Source organism: Copadichromis virginalis, linkage group LG4, assembly GCF_057382275.1.
Source record: "Copadichromis virginalis isolate Kocher_CV1m ecotype Utaka linkage group LG4, C_Virginalis_male_GT1.1, whole genome shotgun sequence".
Classification (NCBI taxonomy): domain Eukaryota; kingdom Metazoa; phylum Chordata; class Actinopteri; order Cichliformes; family Cichlidae; genus Copadichromis; species Copadichromis virginalis.
In genome coordinates, this window is record NC_140621.1 from 16,611,142 (window position 1) to 16,633,685 (window position 22,544).

General features: G+C 40.5%; 1 protein-coding gene across 2 annotated transcripts; it reads left to right on the top strand.

Annotated features, from left to right (window-relative positions):
- Positions 1-25: 25 nt before the first annotated feature.
- On the top strand, positions 26-22,086 carry atp2a1 (ATPase sarcoplasmic/endoplasmic reticulum Ca2+ transporting 1). 2 transcript variants are annotated; one of them, XM_085453832.1, is made up of 26 exons: positions 26-178; positions 271-407; positions 1,392-1,409; positions 1,851-1,933; positions 4,927-5,031; positions 7,130-7,268; positions 7,864-7,944; positions 8,035-8,120; positions 11,016-11,171; positions 11,302-11,443; positions 12,601-12,767; positions 12,857-12,945; positions 13,028-13,130; positions 13,222-13,353; positions 14,519-14,644; positions 14,768-14,986; positions 15,106-15,217; positions 15,312-15,535; positions 15,634-15,854; positions 15,966-16,168; positions 16,323-16,408; positions 16,577-16,710; positions 17,949-18,066; positions 18,284-18,401; positions 20,892-20,939; positions 21,792-22,086. In XM_085453832.1, exons 2-25 carry the CDS (start codon positions 290-292, stop codon positions 20,894-20,896), a joined length of 2,985 nt encoding a protein of 994 aa, XP_085309958.1. In that variant the 5' UTR covers positions 26-178; positions 271-289; the 3' UTR covers positions 20,897-20,939; positions 21,792-22,086. The 2 variants fall into 2 exon arrangements, with proteins under 2 accessions (XP_085309958.1, XP_085309957.1); XM_085453831.1 differs by lacking the exon at positions 20,892-20,939.
- The last annotated feature ends 458 nt before the right edge of the window (positions 22,087-22,544 follow it).

Consider the following 22,544-nt stretch of genomic DNA (forward strand, 5'->3'; position numbering starts at 1 on the left):
CGCTATAAAACTTTTGAGGACAGTTTGCAGGGTTGCACTTTCTGTCGGTCCAGGGCTCCTAGAGGAGAGCAACAGCCCAGAGAGAGAGAGAGAGAGAGAGAGGGGGCAAAGAGAGAGAAAGTGTGAACGCACAGGGGGTTGCCAGTTTTTAATCCTAATCCCACTCTTCAAGAAAGTGGTGGGTAGAATTCCGCATCATTTGTTTTACGTTTCAGTGTTTGGCCAGCTGTAATTTCTCTCCATTTTTTTTCTATCCCTTTTGTCTCGAAGCCTCTCCGTTTAAGTGAGGATGGAGAACGCACACACCAAAGAGTCGGAAGACGTTCTGGCCTACTTTGGCGTCACTGAGGACACCGGGCTGTCACCTGAGCAGGTTAAGAAGAGCCTGGAAAAGTATGGCTACAACGGTGAGGGAAACAAAAAGATGGATGGGTGGCTTGATGGATGGATGGATGGATGGAGCACTTAGATGAAGCCTTTGATACAGAGTGGAAATAAAGAGCAGTAGAAAATGATGGTGAATGACATGATGGGAAGGTCCAGGAGCACATGCATCAGATTTAGCTTGAATGAGAGGCGGCATACATACGGAGTACCTTGGAGGTTAACAAGATAAAATGGCAGGAGTAGAGACACTGAGGGAAATGGGAGGGGAAGGTGAAGGAGGACAAGTAGTGGCAGTGTCGGTTTCAAAGCTGTGTGTGACTTTGTGATGCTGGTCTAATTAAGGGAAACTATCCGACTGACACAAAGCAGGAGTTATGTTTGTGGAGCAGGTGCCTCAGGGTGTCAAGTTCCTGACAACTGCTACTGGTTTTAGTTTAGATTGAGGGTAATTTGTTTGTATTTTGAAACTGAGCGCACGAAAGTCCCTTTTTGACTCAAAGTCAAGATATTTACTTTTGTCTCAGCAGATGGAGTTCGCTGAGTTTTTACAGTCTCATTGAGCTTTATAAAGAAAGCATCAGAGGCCTTTTTTTCTTGCTTATCACAGCAGGGAAAGCATAGGCATGAATGTAACTGTACCCACATTACTGCTTGGCTTAAGGGTTCAAATAACAGGAACTGGAAAATCATGAATATTCCTACCTCTGCTTCACATTTAATTCACTGGGGGGAAAAAGTCCTACATTCAGTAAAATGAAGAGGAATCATGTTTTTTGAGAATGCATTTTGGAGTAAAGTGTTATTGTTTGTTGGAGCAGGGCCTCAGTTTGGTGAAGAAAGTGTAAATTGTGCAATGTAATGCTTCCTTTATACTGTGTATTTTGTACTTGATGGTTTTATGGTCAAATCGATTGACCTGGCTGCATGTTTCACTCTGCAAATATCAGAACGAATGTAGTAAGTGTTGTGCTTTACTAATGTTCTCTGTCTCTCATCACCAACAGAGCTGCCAGCAGAGGAAGGTGAGCCAACCCGAAACATTACACACCTGCATGCTTCCTTTAACATCCCAGCTGTTCCTTTCACTTCCTGTCATGACTGCTCCCTTGTGTGTGTGTGTTTATCACTTGTTACTGACTCCAGTCTAGCAATGATGTATATACACCACAGAAACTAATGGATTGTATCCACATCTGTTGTGCAATGAACTCAAACTAAAGCAGCAACAGTCTTTGCTGCTGGGTTTGGAGCAGCCCAAAGTGGTGGGAGGATATTAAAACAAAGAGTCAGCCATCATTAATCAAATATGTGTTTTCACCTAAATCACAGTCACTGCCTTTTCCATTTAATCCGGTGTGTTTATCAGACTTACATGTATAATAACAGGAATTCTTAACACTGTATCAACATTGAATTTGATTTAATAGATGGGCTATGTCTATTTATTTGAATGTGTTTATCAGGCAAAAGTATCTGGGAGTTGGTGGTGGAGCAGTTCGAGGACCTGTTGGTCAGAATCCTTCTACTGGCAGCCTGCATCTCTTTTGTGAGTTTCATGATGCAACCCCCTGTGCGACCATCCATTTATCCAATGCAAAGCACCTACTTATGTAATATTCATGAAGTGTTCAATGCAAGGAGCTTGCACAAGTTCAAAAATCATTCTTTATTATCTTGTAGTGAAAAGATGTATTTTTCTATTTGTGCAGAGGTGCCCCTTCCATCCCTGTCTTACATTTACTAACACCAGATCCATTCAAAAGGAAATGGACAAAGCAGAGGAAGACTAGCTAACACAATGAATTAATGAACAGGATATATTCTCAGCAGTACTTGTAAAAGTTGTGTTTGTAATTTCAGTGATGGACACCACATGTAGTAGATTCTCTAATCTCTTCCTATACTTCAGACACCATGTGTTTAATTAGTTTTCTTTTCACTCTTTTGCATAATTTTCCAATTTGCCTCAAAATATGAAAATTTTCTCCCAGGAATTCAAGTTTTAGATATCTGGCAGATCACGTGTTTGATGGTTTATTTAGCATTAAGCTGAGGTTGAGCAGTTAGAAAGTCTAGTTAGCATTCGTTGTCCTACAGCAGCAGTAGTCAGTGTTGAGTTGTGTTACAACGCTCTGCAGTTCCCAGAAGCCGAACACTAAAAGTCCAAGAGTGTCCGTTTGGTGCTCACACCTGAGAAGGCCTGAAACATTCTTGAACTCTGCCAGATTTGTGGGCGTATTTCCTTTACACTGTGAGAAACAGAGTGTAGCAGTATAGCAATCCTTAGGGTACATTTTCTCTCGTTTACCAGTGCTGAATATATCCCAGAGTTATGTCAAGATGTTAACATTTTTTTGCAGCTAGAGCTAACCATGCTCATGTGGATGACTCCACCTCTAATTTAAACTTAAGAATATGTGGCAACTGAAGTCAAACACCCCTGTTTTGTTGCCTTTCAGGTCTTAATTTTATGTTACTGTTTATGAACGTCGTTCTTACATAATTGGGGGCTTGTCTGGGATCTGGGGCTGCATGTCTTTTGACTCTTTACCAAACACACACACACACTTCAGCTGACAAAACATCATTCGTATCATCACGTTATTAGATTACCTTTAGTGCCATTCTCACTGACACGAAGAATCCCTCTCCCCTCCTTGTTGCTCTCGCCAGTGCAGCTTTATGAAGGCGACTAGGTTCTTCACATTGTTTTAATCTTCGATTGCTCCCCTCAGGGCTCCCTCTACAGCTGTCACTATAGCCTTAGAAGGCCTGACATGCTGCGTGTGAAATAGCGAGAGAACAAGAGAAAGACGAAAAGAGAGTGGCAGTGCATGTGCATGGCAGGACCTTTATTTTAAGAAAGTCTCAAGCCAGGACGAGAAACTATATCCTTAGACAAAGGTCAGGGATGGAAGGAACGAGGGATTGCTTGCAGCAGGAGAGAGTGAGAGACAGAGACGAGGGCGGGGGGCTGGGGATTGGATTGCACAATGGCATTGTCTGTTACAATGACAAATGAGCGCAATAGATTCAGAGTCATATATGGTTTCTAAAAGAGAGAACACTAAATACTGCAAATACATGGTCATCCTATTCATACACACAGGAATGCTTGACCACTGCAAGGTGTTGACAGGCCCTGACGCTCAGTCTGGAGATCGATTGTGTCTTTGAAGAGAAGCACAGTGAAGACAGACTGGAGAGAGCAAGCAATCAAGCCTACTTTAAAAAAAAAAAAAAGGGGGGGGGGGGGGGTGAGAAAACATGTGAGCTGAAAAGCAGGCGAATGGAAAACAAGGAAGACTGTGATGCTGAGCTAAATGCTAAATGCTACAAAGGAAGGATGGGAGGGCTTTACTCTTTTCTCTCCGCTTGGGTCCGTGCTCCGGTGGCCTGCAACTAATCTGTGTCAGTGTCAACACGAGGCCTTTCCGAAACACACCAGCATCAGTAACGTGTAGCTCCCGCTCACAGGGGCGCACACGTGCGCGAATATAGGTTTAGAAGAGTCACATGTGGAGAACTTCACACATAGGATAGCGTACGGCGCAACAGTGACAAAGAATAATGTCATTTGATCCTACGGTGGTGCAGAAATAGCTCCGAGCCGTGACAAATATATGTTTATGTTTATGCTACTCAGCAGTAAAAGATAATACTCTCACCCTGAGCGACAGGTGCACAACAAACGTAAAGACACTTCTGTATCACGGGCTTAGCGATAGTAACAATGTATCATTTTAACTCGAGAGGAAAGTGTCGGCGTGATGAACGGGCACCTCTGTAAAAGAAAAAGAAAACTGTCTTAGAGTTTGTTTGTTTTTTACAGATATTGTATATTTTTGGTAACACATTATAATGTGGCCAATGATTAAGCATGTAATTCCCTTGTAATTAAATATTTTCTTAGAAATTGCAGTATAATTATACTGACCTAAAAATGAGAGGCACACTAAAAATGGGGGTTAAAAAGTCAGGTTATTGCAAATTATTATGGTGATAGTAACTTTAAGTCATGTATAAGTAATTTTTAGTAGTACCTACGTTGTGGGGAGAAATTATACTGTTTTTTGGAATTAATTCACTTCCCCATCTTACATTGTAAGTACACTGTATTTGTTGTGGCGTGGGCCATATAATGAAGTAGGTTAATTGTCCCATGTATTTTGCAAAAAAGGGAGATACTTCTTTCCTGTACACTCCTTTAAAATTTATGTTTGAACAGTGATTGAGAAAGAAAAAAAATAGATTCAATTAACTAATTTATTAAGTACAAATGCTAAATATTTGTTGTAATTTAAGGGTCAATTATGAGAGTTTACTATTCTGCCATTGTGATCCCTGGATTTTGAGCGTAAGATCTGCTAGTCAACTGTTCCTCAAGGAAATTTTAGGGATTTTTTGTTTTTTTAGAAATAAAGTTTCATCATAATTAGAATTTTAAGGGTTTCATTTTGACAACTTCAGTGTCTCATCATCTAATTTTAAACAACAACTCCTTCAACTTTGGACTCTGTCTGTGTGTGACTGTCTCAGGTGCTGGCTTGGTTTGAGGAAGGAGAAGAAACTGTGACTGCTTTTGTCGAGCCCTTTGTCATCCTCCTCATCCTCATCGCAAATGCTGTTGTTGGAGTGTGGCAGGTCAGTGAGCGCGCATAAATACACACACACACACACACACACACACACACACACACACACACACACACACATATTCAGAAACAACTGCAATCCCAAGGCCACATACCTGCTCCTGAATACTGTCTTTTGCCCACATACACACACCTAAATAGACTCTTATACTTAGAAACAGTCACGCCCGATAAATCACGCACATCGGCGGCCTGCTCAGGCCTTGTGTCCTTTACAGAGAGCACACACACTCCTTAGATCTCAAAGATCAAGCAAAGCCAGAAAGAGAGGCATGACGTAAACAGGAGGTGAAAAGGTGAAAGGTTAAGCCAACAGGGCGCGTGGAGGGAGGCCACGGACCGGGTCCCGTTCCTGCTTCGAAGGGCCAAACTGCTGCGTTACAATCCACACTTTGCAATCCTCAGTAAAAATACAGAGGGACGATCACGTTACGCAGGCTTGCGTTTTGTGCGTGTGTGGTTGAGAGGTTCATATCAACCCTGCGGCAGTCATTTGGAAACTATGCACAAGGATTCACACATGGGGGATGAGGAGGAGAATGGAGAGAGGGAGGGCAGCTGGCATAAGTTGGGCTTTACACTTTGAGGCAGTCGGGGGCAACCTTGGAAGAAACCACAGCCTGACATCAGGCTGTCTGACTTCTCTGCGCCGTCTGCTTTTACTGGGAAATAATTCAACATGACGAACAAGAAACGACTTCGAATAGCTCACAGTCGTTTCTTGTTCGTCATGTTGAATTTAAGGACTTCAACCTGCTGCAGCACAAGTCCTGCAAAATTATGGTTGCACAACCTCTCTTTAAATTTGATTATTTAAGCTGATGGACTTTAATAAAATACAAACATCAGGAAAACCTCATGATAATGGACAACAATGCCTTCAACCATCAATCAGTCACTGGTATCAGCAACCTTATCCCTCATTACTAATGCCAGTGCCTGATGATTATCTGCCACAGCAACTTTGGGTGCTCAAAAAAACTATGAAAAAAAGGCTAAAAGCGCTTGTTTTTATTAGTATGTTGTCCTAGAATAAAACAAAATCTGTGCATTCTGCCCTCAAACATTACAACATATAGTGACATTCATTAATATTTATTATGGCTCAGTGGTGCAGTAGTTAGCACTGTAACCTCATACCAAAAGGTTTTGGGATTTGAATTCACTGACGCCTGTGTGAGTTTCTTTTAATAACAGGCACAGGAAACAGGAAAACCAGGGCTGAAAATGTGGGACTACAACAAAGGCAACAAAGACAACTTTTGCTTTAGGAATGTACATAAAATCAAACACATACAGAAAATACAGGATATTTTTTTAATTCATTCACTTATTTTTACCCAACTTTAGAGCTACCTCTCATTTATATTTTGCTTCTAAGATGCCAGACTTTCTTAAAATGTTTTAAAGCAACAGTTCTCTGTGCTTTCGAAGGTCTTTTAATTTTTTTCTTTGAAATTTATTTTGCTTTTACAATAATTTTCAGTCCTGTCCTTGTACGTGACCATTTTCAGGGATGATTTTTTTTTATTTTGTTATGCACCTACCTCAAGAGGTGAACCAATTTTTAACTGTCACTTTGTTACTAGCAGCCCGACACATCACACATCATACGGTCCCGTTTCTTAAGTTTTATCTGTAAAAAATATGATAACGCAGTTTCAATGGCATAAAATAGTATTTTTGTACCAACAAGGTGATGTGGACACATGCACACCAAGCTCTTCTTTGACTAAATAACTCCACAATTTCCCATTCTGGACACATTATCTAACGCACACCCAAACACTTACCCTGTTTCATTCATGCATTGGGGCAACTTGCCAAGGACACTTTGCCTGAAGACTTTGTTAAGCTTTTTTTTGTTATCCTATCAAAATATATTATATTTAAATACATTTCTATTCAGGTCATTTAAAAAAATGTACTGAGCATCTTTTTAAAATAATGATCTTTTGATTAAAGCCTTTTTATCTATCTAAAAACTGACCTTTAACATGTCACATGTGACAACTATCATGCAAAGGACTCGAACATCAAGGAGCCGGAATGATTATGTGTTTGCTCTGTGTGCACGTTTGAAACAGGAGCGCAATGCAGAGAGCGCCATCGAGGCCCTGAAGGAGTACGAGCCTGAAATGGGGAAAGTTTATAGGGCAGACAGGAAGAGCGTGCAGAGAATCAAGGCCAGGGAGATCGTTCCTGGTGATGTAGTGGAGGTCTCTGGTAAGCTTTATCTGCTGCATTTATTCAAAGCCCATCTAGCCACTGAAAATCCATAAATGTGATCAGAATTAAGATGAGATTAACTCCCCAAAGCAGTCTACACATAAGCTTGTTCTAGTCGAATTCCAAAACCTTGTCTGTAATGTGTCATTTAAACTCAAGTGTTTGAAATCTGAACTTCTCAACTTTGCAAGTGTGTGAATACAAGACTGTCCTTCAAAATCAACATGGCCCCTTATAAGGCAGTGACAGAGAAAAAGGAGTTGGGGGGTGAGTGAAGGAATAAGCTTGAGTATAAGCACTCACTCCTCTGTCTCTCCCCTCTGTTTGCTGTACACCTGTTCTTTTCATTTCATGATCTCCCCAAGGTCTCCCTCTCCCTCTGACTCTTACTGCGGTATCGGTTTTCAACAACAACACTATCCATCCAGAGTGCTAAAACCAGCCCCCCTTCCTCCCCACCTCCTCCAGCCAGCTGTAACACTGCAGTCAGATTGTCTTTGCACTGTAATACTGCCAAACCAATAAATCACTAAAGAAACAAATGTTAATGAAGGGCCTGCTTTTGTGTATGTGTTTGTTACGTGAACACTAGTTGGTGACAAAGTGCCAGCTGATATCAGGATCATCTCCATCAAATCTACAACCCTGCGTGTGGACCAGTCCATTCTTACTGGTATGTGTTTTGTCGCAGACAAAGAATAAATAAATGAATTAATTAATTTTTCTAATTTCCGTCGCCTTCCCTGACCGCTCATCTCTGCAGGTGAGTCTGTCAGCGTGATCAAGCACACAGATCCAGTTCCAGACCCCCGAGCCGTCAACCAGGACAAGAAGAACATGTTGTTCTCTGTGAGTCTTTTTCCTGCTTTCTCCTCTCCTTGACCTTTATATTTCCATCGGGCGTCTCAAAACCCACCTGCTGACTGATTTAACTTCCAATTCGACCTCATTATTCCATGAAAATAACCATTACAGCAGACATTTTGCATGTCATTGTTGGGAAAACCATAGGTGTAATGATGAGAAATTTTGGACGTCATTTTGGATGTCAGCACAGGTGGCACTTCATTATCACCGTCATGCTGACTTCGTGATCTGTGCTGCTTAAAAGTATTAAGCAATTAACTCTTACTTAGTGAGCCAGTTCTGACATTTCAGAATAAAAAAAAGAACCTACGTAATTAAATTAATTGCTGATTCAGTTAATTCAACACCTGCAGGGGTCTTGATACTGAGTCTGCATCAAAAACTGTCCCAAACTTAAGGTAATTTCCAATCACTGTCTATTGCTCTATCATAAATGGAAGATAAACATTTTCTTTAGATTTTCTTTTTGTAAAGATGTTATTTTATTACATCACTACAGTAGCATTAGATCCTTTATTCACTAACATGGTTCATGACTATAAGTGACAGAAACTGATACACTGCTATACTTTAGCTAACACACTTTACCAGAGACTATATTTAACAATTGTTCAAATACAGCCATTGTAGAAAATACCAAGCTAATATCAGTCTGGTAGCATGCTGGCTATATATAAAAAATGGACATAGTCACTTGAGTCCACTCTAGAAACTGAGCAACTCCTGGCCGCTAAGGAAAATGTGTAGGTTGAGGCCAGTTGCCTTGAAATTGATTGTTAATCCTTTAAAGCCCGAACCCTGAAATAATTGTCAGAAAATTCAAATTTCCAGCACAACTGAGTGTTTATTTAACTTTGTGGCAATTTTTTTAAATGCAATATTAATTTGTATATATTAATTTTAACCTCCTAAGACCCAAACTCTTCCACGACATGCATTTTTAATTTCTCTTTGATATTTGGGCATATTGGGGCCTGACGAATGTAATAACAAAGAATTATCCCTTTTTTTTTTTTTACCTTATTTTTGTTTTTAAGAATAATAAGAGCTACATATGAGGATATCATTTCAAATTTTGATAGAACAGTAGCAGTATAATGTCCTCGTAAGTGGATATCAGGCCCATGTAGAACAAAATTAAGTATTTTAGTCTAAATAACCCAAAATGTGATGTCCACATATGCGGACGCCAGGTCCTAGGAGGTTAATTTGCGTAATATTTGCTACATCAAAACATATTGTTTGCATTTTGTTACTTTGAAAGGTATTGTGCAATGTATTTTGATTTTTTGATGGGGAAAAAGTATAGAAAAGTCACAAAAACCCATTGGTGAAAACTGGTCAGAGAATACTCCATACAAAACTTCCTTGTAACTTCCTTCCCTTCTTGGTCACTAGCAGATTTCTACAGAGGCTCATAGTTTGCACTGACTTTACTCTGAGCGGCAGTGAAACTGAAAAGTGTAACACAAATTAGAAGTGGAGACCATTTGCTTTCAGTGTAAAAGTTGCGCCTTTTCAAAAAATGTTGGCTGCAGCACTGAGGTACAACAGTTACTTTGAATGCAGATAGTCCGATTTGCATTGCAGTTTCTCAAGTTTCACTACCGTTCAGCTAGTTAGCAAGTGTTTGCAGACAAGTTGGTGTCTTCCATGCAAACTACAAGTAATCACTGCAATCTGCTCGCAACCATAATCCTAGCAATCACTGGGGAAATACATATTTTTCCTTCATAGCCAGTGGTTGTATCAAAAATTATATGTAGAACATCAATCAAAAAACATGTGCAGGTTTGTTAATTGCTGTCATGAAGCTTCTATAGATATCTATCTACCGATATTGGATGTACTCTCATCTATAAGAGACTGTAGAACCAATAAATACACATTGCTACAGTGTACTGCAGGGGTGGGCAACTCCAGGCCTCGAGGGCCGGTGTCCCTGCAGGTTTTAGACGTGTCCTTGAACCAACACAGCTGATTTAAATGGCTAAATTAGCTCCTCAACATGTCCTGAAGTTCTCCAGAGGCCTGGTAACGAACTAATCATGTGATTCAGGTGTGTTGACTCAAGGTGAGATCTAAAACCTGCAGGACACCGGACCTTGAGGCCTGGAATTGCCCACCCCTGGTGTACTGCTAGCTTGTTTAGCAACATGGATATGGTAATCATTTTCAGAATTATTTGGATGCTAGTTTTACAAACTGAAAAAAAACCCCCGCAAAAATAAAAATAAAAGTAAAAGTAAATTTAGTTACCAGAAAAGCTGGACACTCTGCTGAATATCTGGTAAACTAAATGCAGAATAACAAAGGGTTATTGAGTGGGGAACAAAGAACATAGCCTGCGTAGTTGTCTATTTTATTATGAATGGGACCGTACTTTTCTTTGCTACATTATACTGAACAAGCAACCCGCAGATTGAGACCATTAACTCATCAAGAAAATGTTAACAAAGGTCACCAATCAAGTGAGCAGCAGCACCGTTTTCTCATAGTAGTCCCCCTAGGTTTAAGGCATTTCTGCATTAGCATTAGCATTAGCAATTATATGGTATTGTTTATATATTCACCAACTGATTGTGTTAAGATAAGTACCCTTTGTAATTAACACTACACAAAATTCATTTTAGGTTGTTAAAAAAATCATTTGCACTTTTGAAGTTATTAATAAACCAAATTATAATAAAGAATAAATATTTGACCTCATGATGAGGATGAGTAGTGTCAAAACAAAATGTTACCACACTCATTATGTTTAACCCTTCAGTCATCACTTCTGAGTTCACTGGCAGCCTCATAGTTGTGTATTTCAGGTCCAGATTTTCCATCCATCTTTCCAGTAGTCATGTCACTCTCTTTCGAATCTCTGTTCAGGGCACCAACATTGCTGCCGGTAAAGCCATTGGCATTGCTGTTGCGACTGGTGTCTCTACCGAGATCGGCAAGATTCGCGACCAGATGGCTGCCACCGAGCAGGAGAAGACCCCTCTGCAGCAGAAACTGGACGAGTTTGGAGAGCAGCTCTCAAAGGTGGGTGAGACGGGCAGTGTCTGCAACAGTTAATTTCATGTCATGTCTTAAACATTTTAATATTGCTGGCTTGAGACTGAAAATTACAACTAATGTCATACACGTCCCCCTATTGCTGCTTGTCCTGCAGGTCATCTCCCTGATTTGTGTGGCCGTGTGGATAATCAACATCGGTCATTTCAATGACCCCGTCCATGGAGGCTCCTGGATCCGCGGCGCTATCTATTATTTCAAGATTGCTGTGGCTTTGGCTGTGGCTGCTATTCCTGAAGGTAAGCCCCCGGGATTAACTTCTATTTGATTGCTCAACCACATGAAACATTCACGTCCTGTAGCTCATCTGCGATGCTGCTTCCAGTCTGTTCAAAAGTGTTTTTGTTAAGTAATCTTTTTTGCATGTGAAAAGGAATAAATAAGACACCTTCATTCATGTTCTTCTTATTAAGACGTCGTAACGTATGTATGTATCAGTATGTATTAGTTTTCAGAGCAAGTTTGCTCATTTCAGTTCAGTTTTTATTGTATGGAAATTTCCAAATTACCAACCCTTTAAAGTCCAGTGCGTTGTTCAATCTTAATGGTTGGAAATAGGACCCTGAATCAGACACTAACAACCTTCCAAATAAAGCTGCCTTGGCTATTGCCGGTTCTTGCCACTCCCTATCCAGCAGACAGTGCAGAAGGCTTTGGAGACTCTCCATGAGCCTCTTAAGCTGAGTTTTCAAAGTTAAGGACCAGATTAGAACTGACAGAAACAGGTGTATTCCTCAGAAAGCAGCTGATGACCAGTACATCTCTGATTTGCACACTAGTTTTATTAAACTGCAAATAAAAATGTGAGATTAAAGTTTGTGTAGACAAAACCTCCTTGAATTCAGCTCTTAGTAAAACATTTGAACTTTCATATACCATCTTCTTTGTGAGGCAAGAACATTCTCATTTTGATGATGGGGACATTCTCCCCATCAGTCAGCTGTAAATTGTGCCAAAGTTAACTGGAGAGCACAACCTGATGATGCCAAAAGAACAACATAATATGCACACATAGATGCTGCGATAATGTCACTAAACTGGACAATCTCCAGACCTTGACCACACCATTGTTTTTGCCAAGAATGTGAACACAGATCACCCTCCATGTGCCGGAGTGCTGAATAACTCATACCAGCCCTTCCCTTAGGAGTAGCATTGGAGAGCACAGTATTCTGGATGCAGTCCAGCTGATGTGTTAAGGGCTGTGCAGGGACCCCCACTGTTGTCACCCTGCCAAGTGGCAGAATCCCTGAAGTCCAGCTGTTTTTTAATCCAACATTTGTCCTCATCTCTAAAGTTCAATCAAGTTTTGTCCAGCATTCAACTCGTTCTTGTTTTAAAGCAGCTCAATTTGTTCAGGGCTTCTCTGATTAAGCTCTCCCACTTCTCGTCACAGGCCTGCCTGCTGTCATCACCACTTGCCTCGCGCTGGGAACACGTCGTATGGCCAAGAAGAACGCTATCGTCAGAAGCCTGCCTTCTGTGGAGACCCTGGGCTGCACCTCGGTCATCTGCTCCGATAAGACCGGCACCCTCACCACCAACCAGATGTGTGTGACCAAGGTGGGTACACACAAATAAGCCTTCGCACGTTTGCATTCAAATAAAAGGAGATCTGATAAAATGTCGTTTTTTGCCATGTTTCCACGCAGATGTTCGTCATCGATAAAGTTGAAGGCGACAGCGTTTCCCTCTGTCAGTTTGACATTTCGGGCTCAAAGTACACCCCAGAGGGAGACGTGTAAGAGACAGAATCAGCACGCGACTGCCATAAACGGCCTAAAAACCAAACAAAACTAACGAGTTGTGTCTCTTTTGACCAGAACAAAGAATGGTGCGTTTGTGAAGTGCGGACAGTATGACGGATTGGTTGAGCTGGCAACTATTTGTGCACTGTGCAATGATTCTTCTCTGGACTACAACGAGGTCTGTGGAGGAGGAGTTTATGCTTCCGCTGAACAGCCTTATTAAAATGCACTTAGCAATTTTTAATGAACCCCTTGTCTCGTTGATGCAGTCCAAGGGCATTTATGAGAAGGTGGGTGAGGCCACTGAGACGGCCCTGTGCTGTTTGGTGGAGAAGATGAATGTGTTCAACACTGAAGTGCGCAGCCTGTCCAAGGTGGAGAGGGCAAACGCTTGCTGTTCCGTAAGTCTGTCAAATATCTGATACAGTATGTAGCAAGTTACTCTTTATACAGTCAGCCTACTAACCTACATGACATTTGCTTTAAAAGTAAAAAAAAAGTGAGTCAATATTGAAATTAAATATATTGGTTTGCCATGTTGCAGCATGAAATATGAACACATAAATGAGCTAACAAGTTTCCCATATCAACTTAAAGTATGATGATGTCTGGGCCTTAGCAGGATAATAAAAATTCAGCCAAAATGCAGAAGCAGTATGTGAATAACTAAGCATACCCTTACTGCTTCCATGGGAATCAAGATGGTCAGGGACAGCCAGGTGCTGCTAATCAAATGCACCTGATTAACTGATCATCAGGAAATGTGAGCACCTCTTTAAAAGCAGCAGTTTTGGCAGTTTTGGAGCATTGAGGCGTGTCTTTACAAATTTTCAAGTAGGAAACACATCGAAACACATGATCTTGAGAATAGTGGATTTGGACTTCTGGAACAATGTCCTCTGAACATATGAGACCACTGTGGAGAAGTCTGGCTGTAATGCACAGCATCACATCTGCTGAAAACTAAACACAGCATATCAGCTCAAAGACCTCAAACCAACTGTCAGCACCATGGTGGAGGAGTTATGATTTTGGCTCATTTTGCAGGCATAGCACCTGGGCACCTCGTAGTCACTGAGTTGACCATGAACTTTCTGTGTACCAAAGTATTCTAAAGTCAAATGTCACAGCTAAAGATTGACTGGGATGTGCAACGGGACAATGACCTCAAGCACTGCAGCAAATCAACAAGAGAAAGACTTAAAGAGAACAGAATCAAGGTGTTACAGTTATCTATTCGAAGTCCAGACCTCAAAAAGGATGAAAGAGTACCCACAGTTATTTTTGGCTTGGGTTTTATTATAATGACACTACGTAAAAGTGACACAGATAATGACACTAAGCGCTGTGTCGTTTTTCATCTGACTTTGAGCTTAAATCATTTTAGGATTGGGACCAGTTAACTTTTTATTATATTCTGATACATAAAAGCTCCCAGATAGCCAAAAAAAAAGAAAAAAAGCAACAACTGTATGGCAGGTGCAATATTTAAAATGTTTATGTGTAATATGCAGGGCCTGGTTTGAGGTTTCTCCAGTTCACCTTCCTCCCTTCACTTTCTGACAGGTTATCAAGCATCTGATGAGAAAGGAGTTCACCCTGGAGTTCTCCAGAGACAGAAAGTCTATGTCAGTCTACTGCTGTCCTGCTAAGTCGGCCAAAGCACCTGTGGGAAACAAGATGTTTGTCAAAGTGAGCGTGGAACATCAGCCAAAGATGAAAATAATACTTGAAAAAGTTGTTCTGAAAAAGCTCCAAAAGAGACAATTTGATGTTTAAGAATCACAAACGAATGATTGCATTTCCTGTCTTCAGGGTGCTCCAGAGGGAGTTATTGACCGCTGCACTTATGTTCGTGTGGGTACTAACCGTGTACCGCTGACTGGCCCGGTGAAAGACCACATCATGTCAGTCATCAAGGAATGGGGCACCGGACGCGACACCCTCCGCTGTTTGGCCCTGGCCACATGTGACACACCTCTGAGGAAGGAGGAGATGAACTTGGAGGACTCAACAAAGTTTGCAGACTACGAGGTTGGAGAGTGAAAACAAAAACATGAAGTCACTGTAGTCCCTAATGGAAGACTTGAGCATTTCATTTCTTGCTCAGCTGTAGCTCAGACATAGCTCAAACCTTTCTTTCTTATCCCCAGACGGACCTGACCTTTGTTGGCTGCGTTGGTATGCTTGACCCTCCTCGGAAAGAAGTCATGAGCTCCATTGAGTTGTGCAGGGCCGCCGGTATCCGTGTCATCATGATCACTGGTCAGTATACATATCAGATGCAGATCAGCAGTCTAATTTTAAAAGAAATCGAGCAAAGATTGACCTTTTCTGTCCCCCAACCCGACCACTCCAGGTGACAACAAAGGTACGGCTGTGGCCATCTGCCGCCGCATTGGCATCTTCACTGAGGATGAGGATGTCACAGGCAAGGCCTTCACCGGCCGTGAGTTTGATGACCTCGCTCCATATGACCAGAAGAAGGCCGTTCGAAAGGCTTGCTGCTTCGCCAGAGTTGAACCAGCACACAAGTCTAAGATTGTGGAGTTCCTACAAGGCTTTGATGAGATTACAGCCATGGTGAGGAGAAAAGAAATGAACCTTTGATGAGTTTATTGTGCTTGATGTGACAGGTTAAATATGCTGTTCCTCCCATTTCACCTCGACCCATCACCCAGACTGGTGATGGAGTGAACGATGCCCCCGCCTTGAAGAAGGCGGAGATTGGCATCGCCATGGGCTCTGGCACTGCCGTTGCCAAGTCTGCCTCTGAGATGGTCCTGGCTGACGACAACTTCTCTTCCATTGTGTCTGCTGTTGAGGAGGGCAGAGCCATTTACAACAACATGAAGCAGTTCATCCGCTACCTCATCTCCTCGAATGTGGGCGAGGTCGTCTGGTGAGCGCATTACGCTTCACTTAACTGACACTTAAGTTCAACGTGAGTTCTTGTCCTGCATAAGAAAGAACTTAAAACTAGGCTTGACTTCTGTTTTTTTCACCTCTTCAGTATCTTCCTGACTGCTGCACTCGGTCTTCCTGAGGCTCTGATCCCCGTCCAGCTTCTTTGGGTCAACCTCGTGACTGACGGTCTGCCTGCCACCGCACTGGGCTTCAACCCGCCTGACCTGGACATCATGGGCAAACCCCCCCGCTCCCCCAAAGAGCCCCTCATCTCTGGCTGGCTCTTCTTTAGATATCTGGCCATTGGAGGTACATACTGATACTGCAGACACGACCAGCAGCTTCCTTCAGTAGAGTTTTTCAAGGATTTATCGCAACATGGCATAACACACCAATCATCTTCAAGACTTTAAATGTAGACTCATAGTTTTCATGGGCATATGTTTTGTAATACTTCTTCCAGGCTATGTTGGAGCTGCAACAGTGGCAGCAGCTGCCTGGTGGTTCTTGTACAGTGATGATGGTCCAATGGTCACCTTCCACCAGCTGGTTAGTATCAAATCATCTTATTTGAGAACTTTTCTTCTAAAATACTCCTGGGACTCCTTGTGTAAAATTTCAAACTTTTCAAACATAAAGAACCATCTCAGCCTCTTTCAAAAGCGCTGCTGAAATAAATTTAAAAAAAGGCAATTTATGTTTGTTTCTCTCCATCAGTCTCACTTCATGCAGTGCAGTGAGGACAACGAAGACTTTGATGGTGTCCACTGTGAGGTATTTGAGTCTGCTCCACCAATGACCATGGCTCTGTCTGTACTGGTCACCATTGAGATGTGCAACGCTCTGAACAGGTTTGACTACACTGTGAACCCAAAAGGCATTGTGGGTGCATCGGATCCACCTGAAAACTATGATGTAGTCAAATGTGCCACCAGTTCATTAAATGTTTGGACATTTTGTAGTTTTGCCTTTGTAACCATAACAGTGGATTCCAAACCAAATAGTTTGGATGTTATTGAAGTGAAGATGTTCAGTTTTAATTCAAGCACAAAAATGTGGCATTAATTATTCATTCATCCAACAAGCAAAAGATCCCCGGTTCAATCCCAGGAGAAGATACAAATCCCTCAGAGGGTATCCAACGTAAAAATCTGACTGATCAAATAAGCTATAAGTTATCTGCTGTGGCAACCCCCTTGGAAATAAAGGCGCTTAAAAGTTTCTTCTTCTTCTTGAATTATATATAATCTCCTATTTACAGATGCTCAAAATTAAACTGACAAACTACCATCATTTTAAATGTCAGGATTGTTTGTTTGGGCTTAAACCCACTGTGGTGGTGCACAGATTATGTGCAAATTGATCCAAATGATAAAAACAGTGTGGCTATCCGAATAAGTTACGATAATTTATGGTAGCTGAGTAGTAGTGAGTGCCATTATCTACAAATAAAGAAAATTTATTATGAACCTTTTCCGGAGTGACCAGCCTACTAAAATTACTGCAAGAGTGAAATAATGACCCAGAACAACATCTAAAGAACTGCGGGAAAGGGAGTCCTGCAGTATTTATTCAGGTTATCTTTGTATAATATTAAAATTTGTTTGATGATCTGAAACATGTAACTGTAACAAATATTTAAAAAAAGACAGTGAGGTCAAATTAAATCTTCAGTCAACTCTTTTCCATTTTTAGTGTATATAAAAATATTTCCATCAGCTACTCTTAAAGGATTGAGCACTGACTAAACTGTCACGAACAGAGGTAAAATTCAAATGAGGTCCACTTTAAAAAGGAAAAATAGAAGCTGACGTTTTCATTTTGGAAAAGGTCCAATTTCGCTGCAGGCAACTGCAAGTGACAAATAAAGGCTTCATTCATTTTGACCTTTTCCAAACATGAAAGCTGTGTCGTAGCTCCCATAGTTATAATAAGGAGACAATGAAGCACTTTGCAAACACATTACTATGCAGTCGCCTCCACACATACACTTTTTCATGCCCTTTTACATTTTCAGTCTGCATTAACGTACCCCATCCGCTCTGCCTTCCTCCTATCCTCCCCCACGTCCCTGCTCCCTCTACACCAGCTTGTCTGAGAACCAGTCTCTGGTGCGCATGCCCCCCTGGAGCAACGTCTGGTTGGTGGCTGCCATGAGCCTCTCCATGTCCCTTCACTTCATGATCATCTACATCGACCCCCTGCCCGTGAGTCTGGCCTCATGCAACACAGCACACATCTCCATTTATATCTCTACACACACATTTCCTCTCTCCCAGTTTCATTCCTTAAATGCTAGTTGCACATATAACTGAGAGAAACTACAGCACTGAAGAAGAAACACATGTATTTCAGGTTTGACAGATAAATAAGCTCCAGCTTAGTGGCGTTCAGTAGTTTTAACATGCCACTGCTGATTCACAGATGATCTTCAAGCTCACTCACTTGAACGTGGAGCAGTGGATGATCGTGCTGAAGCTTTCCATCCCAGTCATCCTTCTCGATGAGCTTCTTAAATTTGTGGCTCGCACATATCTGGACGGTAAGACCTGCTTGACAAACGCTGTTCCATTTTTCTGCCTCCTTTACACGCAGGGTAACAAATATTTGGAAATATTCATGATTCATGATCCAGGAAATGCCCAGTATTAGTCAGCTGTTTGTAATTTAAAAATGATAATGTTGCACATTAATTACTGCAGATCAGATTAAATCTATGAATGAAACATAAACATGATGCTGCAACACACTGTAGCCAGAAACTGGGAATAGCTACAGTTCAGTTCAGTTCAGTTCATTTTTATTTCAAACATTTCAAACATGTGCCTTCACAATCATTACAAAATATCATTCCATTATTTGTTTGAAAAGGAGTAGGCTGAAGTATTTACTTATTTGTCCCTACCCCCTCAAGTTTTACCTCTCATTCATTAAATTTTTTTTTTTGTCTTAAATTAAACAAACAACATATGAAACATATGAAGTAAAACAAAACATAACATACATAAATCAAAAACAAGAAATTAGCAAGCCCCACCACAGTATAGTTTCTTTCATATGAAAAATACAGAATGTGTATATTTGCAGATACACAAGTTATGGAAAAACAACAAACCAAAACAAAAAAACAAAAAAACAAAAAAGAACCGCAACACCATTACCAGCAACATTACCGTCCTGGGTTAACCCCGTTTTCTTCATTCTTATACTTATTTAAAATTAGGTTTTTATATTTTACTTTAAACTGTTTTATGTTTTGACTGTCTTTTATTTCTTCTGTTAGACTGTTCCATAATTTAACTCCTGCAATTGAGATTGACATAGTTCTTAAAGTTGTTCTAGCACTTTGTATTTTTAAATTCCATTTCCCTCTTAAGTTATACCCACCTTCTCTTTCTATGAACAATTTACAGATTTCTTTGGGAAGCAATTTATTTCTTACTTTATACATTATTTGCGCTGTTTTAAGCTTCACCAAGTCTTGGAATTTAATAGCTTGCATTTTGACAAAGAGTGCATTTGTATGGTCCCTGTACCCTACATTATTTATTAATCTAATGGCCCTTTTCTGTATTATAGTTATTGTTTGTGTGTTACTTTTGTATGTGTTTCCCCAGACCTCTACACAGTAGCTCATATATGGCAGTAGTAAAGCACAGTATAAAATGTGCAGTGCTTTCTGATCCAACATATGCTTTGCTTTTCCCAGGACGGCAATGCCCCGTGCCAATTTCCCCCGAACATAAGTAATGTGTGGCTTCCAACAGAGCTTGTGGTCAATGATCACCCCAAGAAATTTTATTTCATTTACTCTTTCTAAATATACATTGTCAACACATATTTCTACTTCGATGTTTTTCTTTTGGTTTCCAAACAACATAAATTTGGTTTTATCGAGATTCAATGATAATTTATTTATATCAAACCACTTCTTTAATATCGTTAATTCCTGTGTGATCATTTCCAAAACCTGTGGCAATTCCCCACCTGAACACAGTATATTTGTGTCATCTGCAAATATTACAAACTTTAAAATCTCCGATACTCTGCAGATATCATTTAAGTACATAATAAACATTTTTGGACCCAGTACTGAACCTTGAGGTACTCCACAAGCTATATCCATCAAATTAGATTTATATTCATTTATTTGTACATATTGTTGCCTATTCCCTACATAGCTTTTTAACCATTCCAAAACCACTCCCCTAAACCCGTACTTTTCCAGTTTTTTTAATAGAATTTCATGATTAACAGTATCAAACGCCTTCTTTAGATCTAAGAAAACTCCGAGCGCATACCTCTTATTATCCATACATTCCGTTATCTTTTCCATTAGATCTATCAGTGCCAAAGCTGTTGATCTGTTGTTTCTGAACCCATACTGACTATCTGTCATTAATTCATATTTTTCCACAAAACTATCAAATCTTTTTATGAAGAGTTTTTCCAGTATCTTAGAGAACTGGGAGAGTATTGACACTGGTCTATAGTTTGTAAAATGATGTCTTTCACCGGTTTTGTAAATGGGAATAACTTTAGCAACTTTCATTTTTTGTGGAAAAACTCCTTTTTGAAACGACAAGTTGAATATATATTTTAATGGTTTTACGATACCATCAATAACTGTCTTTACCGTTACCATATCAATATCATTCCAGTCTGTACTGGTTTTGTTCTTAAGTCCTCTAACCATGTCATAAATCTCTTTCTCTTCCACTGCTCTTAAAAACATTGAGCTACTATTCCTTTCAATATTTTCACCAGTGTCCCTTTCTATTCCATCTTACATTCTCCTGTATTTTCCCTTTTTAATGAACAAAAGTGAAATTAGGAGGGATGGTTGCAGAATAATTTTCCTCCCAATTAAATGTATTTTAACATTTAACCTGTTCCCTCTTTTTTTTTTTTTTTTAATCCATGGCGATGTCTCCCACCCTTTTCCCTCTAATCTCTATTTCCTCTGATGACTTTTACCTAATCTTCCTCTCCTTGGATGCCCTTCTTCACTGTTCCCTTTCTGACAATCCAGCCTAAACCTCTTCCCCCCTCCTCCTCCATACCCCTGTAACAAAACAAGGTACTCCCCTCTGACTCCAGCTAAAGGTTTAAGCACGCTGCATCTTGCAAGACTTAAAAGACTTTCTGGACTAATGTCTGTGGACCCAGAGTGAAGCTGCATTTGCCATGAAATCAAATTTTAATGCATGATTTGTGTTTACAGCTGGAAGCTGTCGCTGCAAGCTAAACGTATGGCTTTAAGTAGCTTTTAGATTAACACAAAAAAAAAAAAAGTAAAATTCAGATTAGCACATGTGGCATGCTCTGACCGTGCATTCTCCTGCAATCAGAGTTTTTTGCATTTATGCTAAAAAGGTAAAGCATAATGCGAACATTAAAGCATTATACTGAATACTTCTCAGATCAGTCCTCGTTGTTGTGATTTTTAAAAAGAAAGGTTAGTTTTTGGTTATTGCTTACACACAAGCTAAAAAGCAAGTTGGATATTTGAGGAATAAAGCAATGCACTGTGAGAAAATTAAGCGCACATATGTGCAGCATCAGAGATCACAGGCAGACGGTTTGCGTGAGAAACAGTAATTCTGGCTCAATCCTATTTCATCTACACTCAAACTTAAACATAACTATGACAGCAATTTTCTTGCCCTTAAGCAGAAAAGACCCCGCTACAAGCTTTTCTTTAAAACCATTAAACAGTCTCCATTAATCCACAGAATATATGTGCAAGAGTTAACTGCTGGATTTTAGTTTACTCCAGGAAACAAAGCAAATTGCCTTATTTCTCACAATGTCCAACTTTTGACCTCAAGCTAGCTTCAACCATTGGCCTTTTTTTAAAAACTTTAAATACACCCATTTATCCCCGATGCCTTTACATTATACCAAACAAGCCTTTGTTTGGTCCCTCCAGGCAAAGTCTAGAGGTGAAGAGAAGCGGAGAGTGGCTGAAGCAGAGAGGCACCGAGACACAGAGGATGGAGAGAAAGGCTGAGCGCTCCAACTGAATGAGAGCGTGCAACATGTCACTTGATCAAAAACCCAGAGTGGCACGAATACAAACATATAAGCAATCTGATGATACACCGAAAAAAAGCTGAAAACTATTTTTGTCTGTGTATGTACTGAAAATAATATATAGTGAAAGAATTATTAAAACTATTGTGTTGATTTTATTCTTAAAGAATAAAGATGTGTATTAAAGTAACCGTTAGTTTTCTGAATACCATCTTTTTTGAAATATTACTCTTAGTAGATGAGCAACACAAGATTATGTCTTTAAAGGGCTATTTCACCCATTTTGAGCAGACTTTGGATCATTACAAAAATACTCCCTCTATATTATTTACTGAGATCTGCCACTTCATTCCCCTGCAAAATATGCAGAATTCAGGTTCCACATGACTCCAATCCAGCCTAGAGCACAGCTTTGGAGAAGGTGAAAGACGGTGTGAATTCTGGACTTTTAACTGTATTTTCACAAGTTTTACAGCTTCTCCTGCTGGTAAAGACCTCCCACCGTCAAAGTACACTTCAGAATGGTCTCCGGTAACCCTGTTGGGCTGGCTACATTGATGTCCTCGATTTGGTTCCCTTCATAGGGACTGAATGAATGGATGAGCCTGGAGGTCACTGGGAAGAGGGAGGTCTGGCCTTCTCTGCTTAG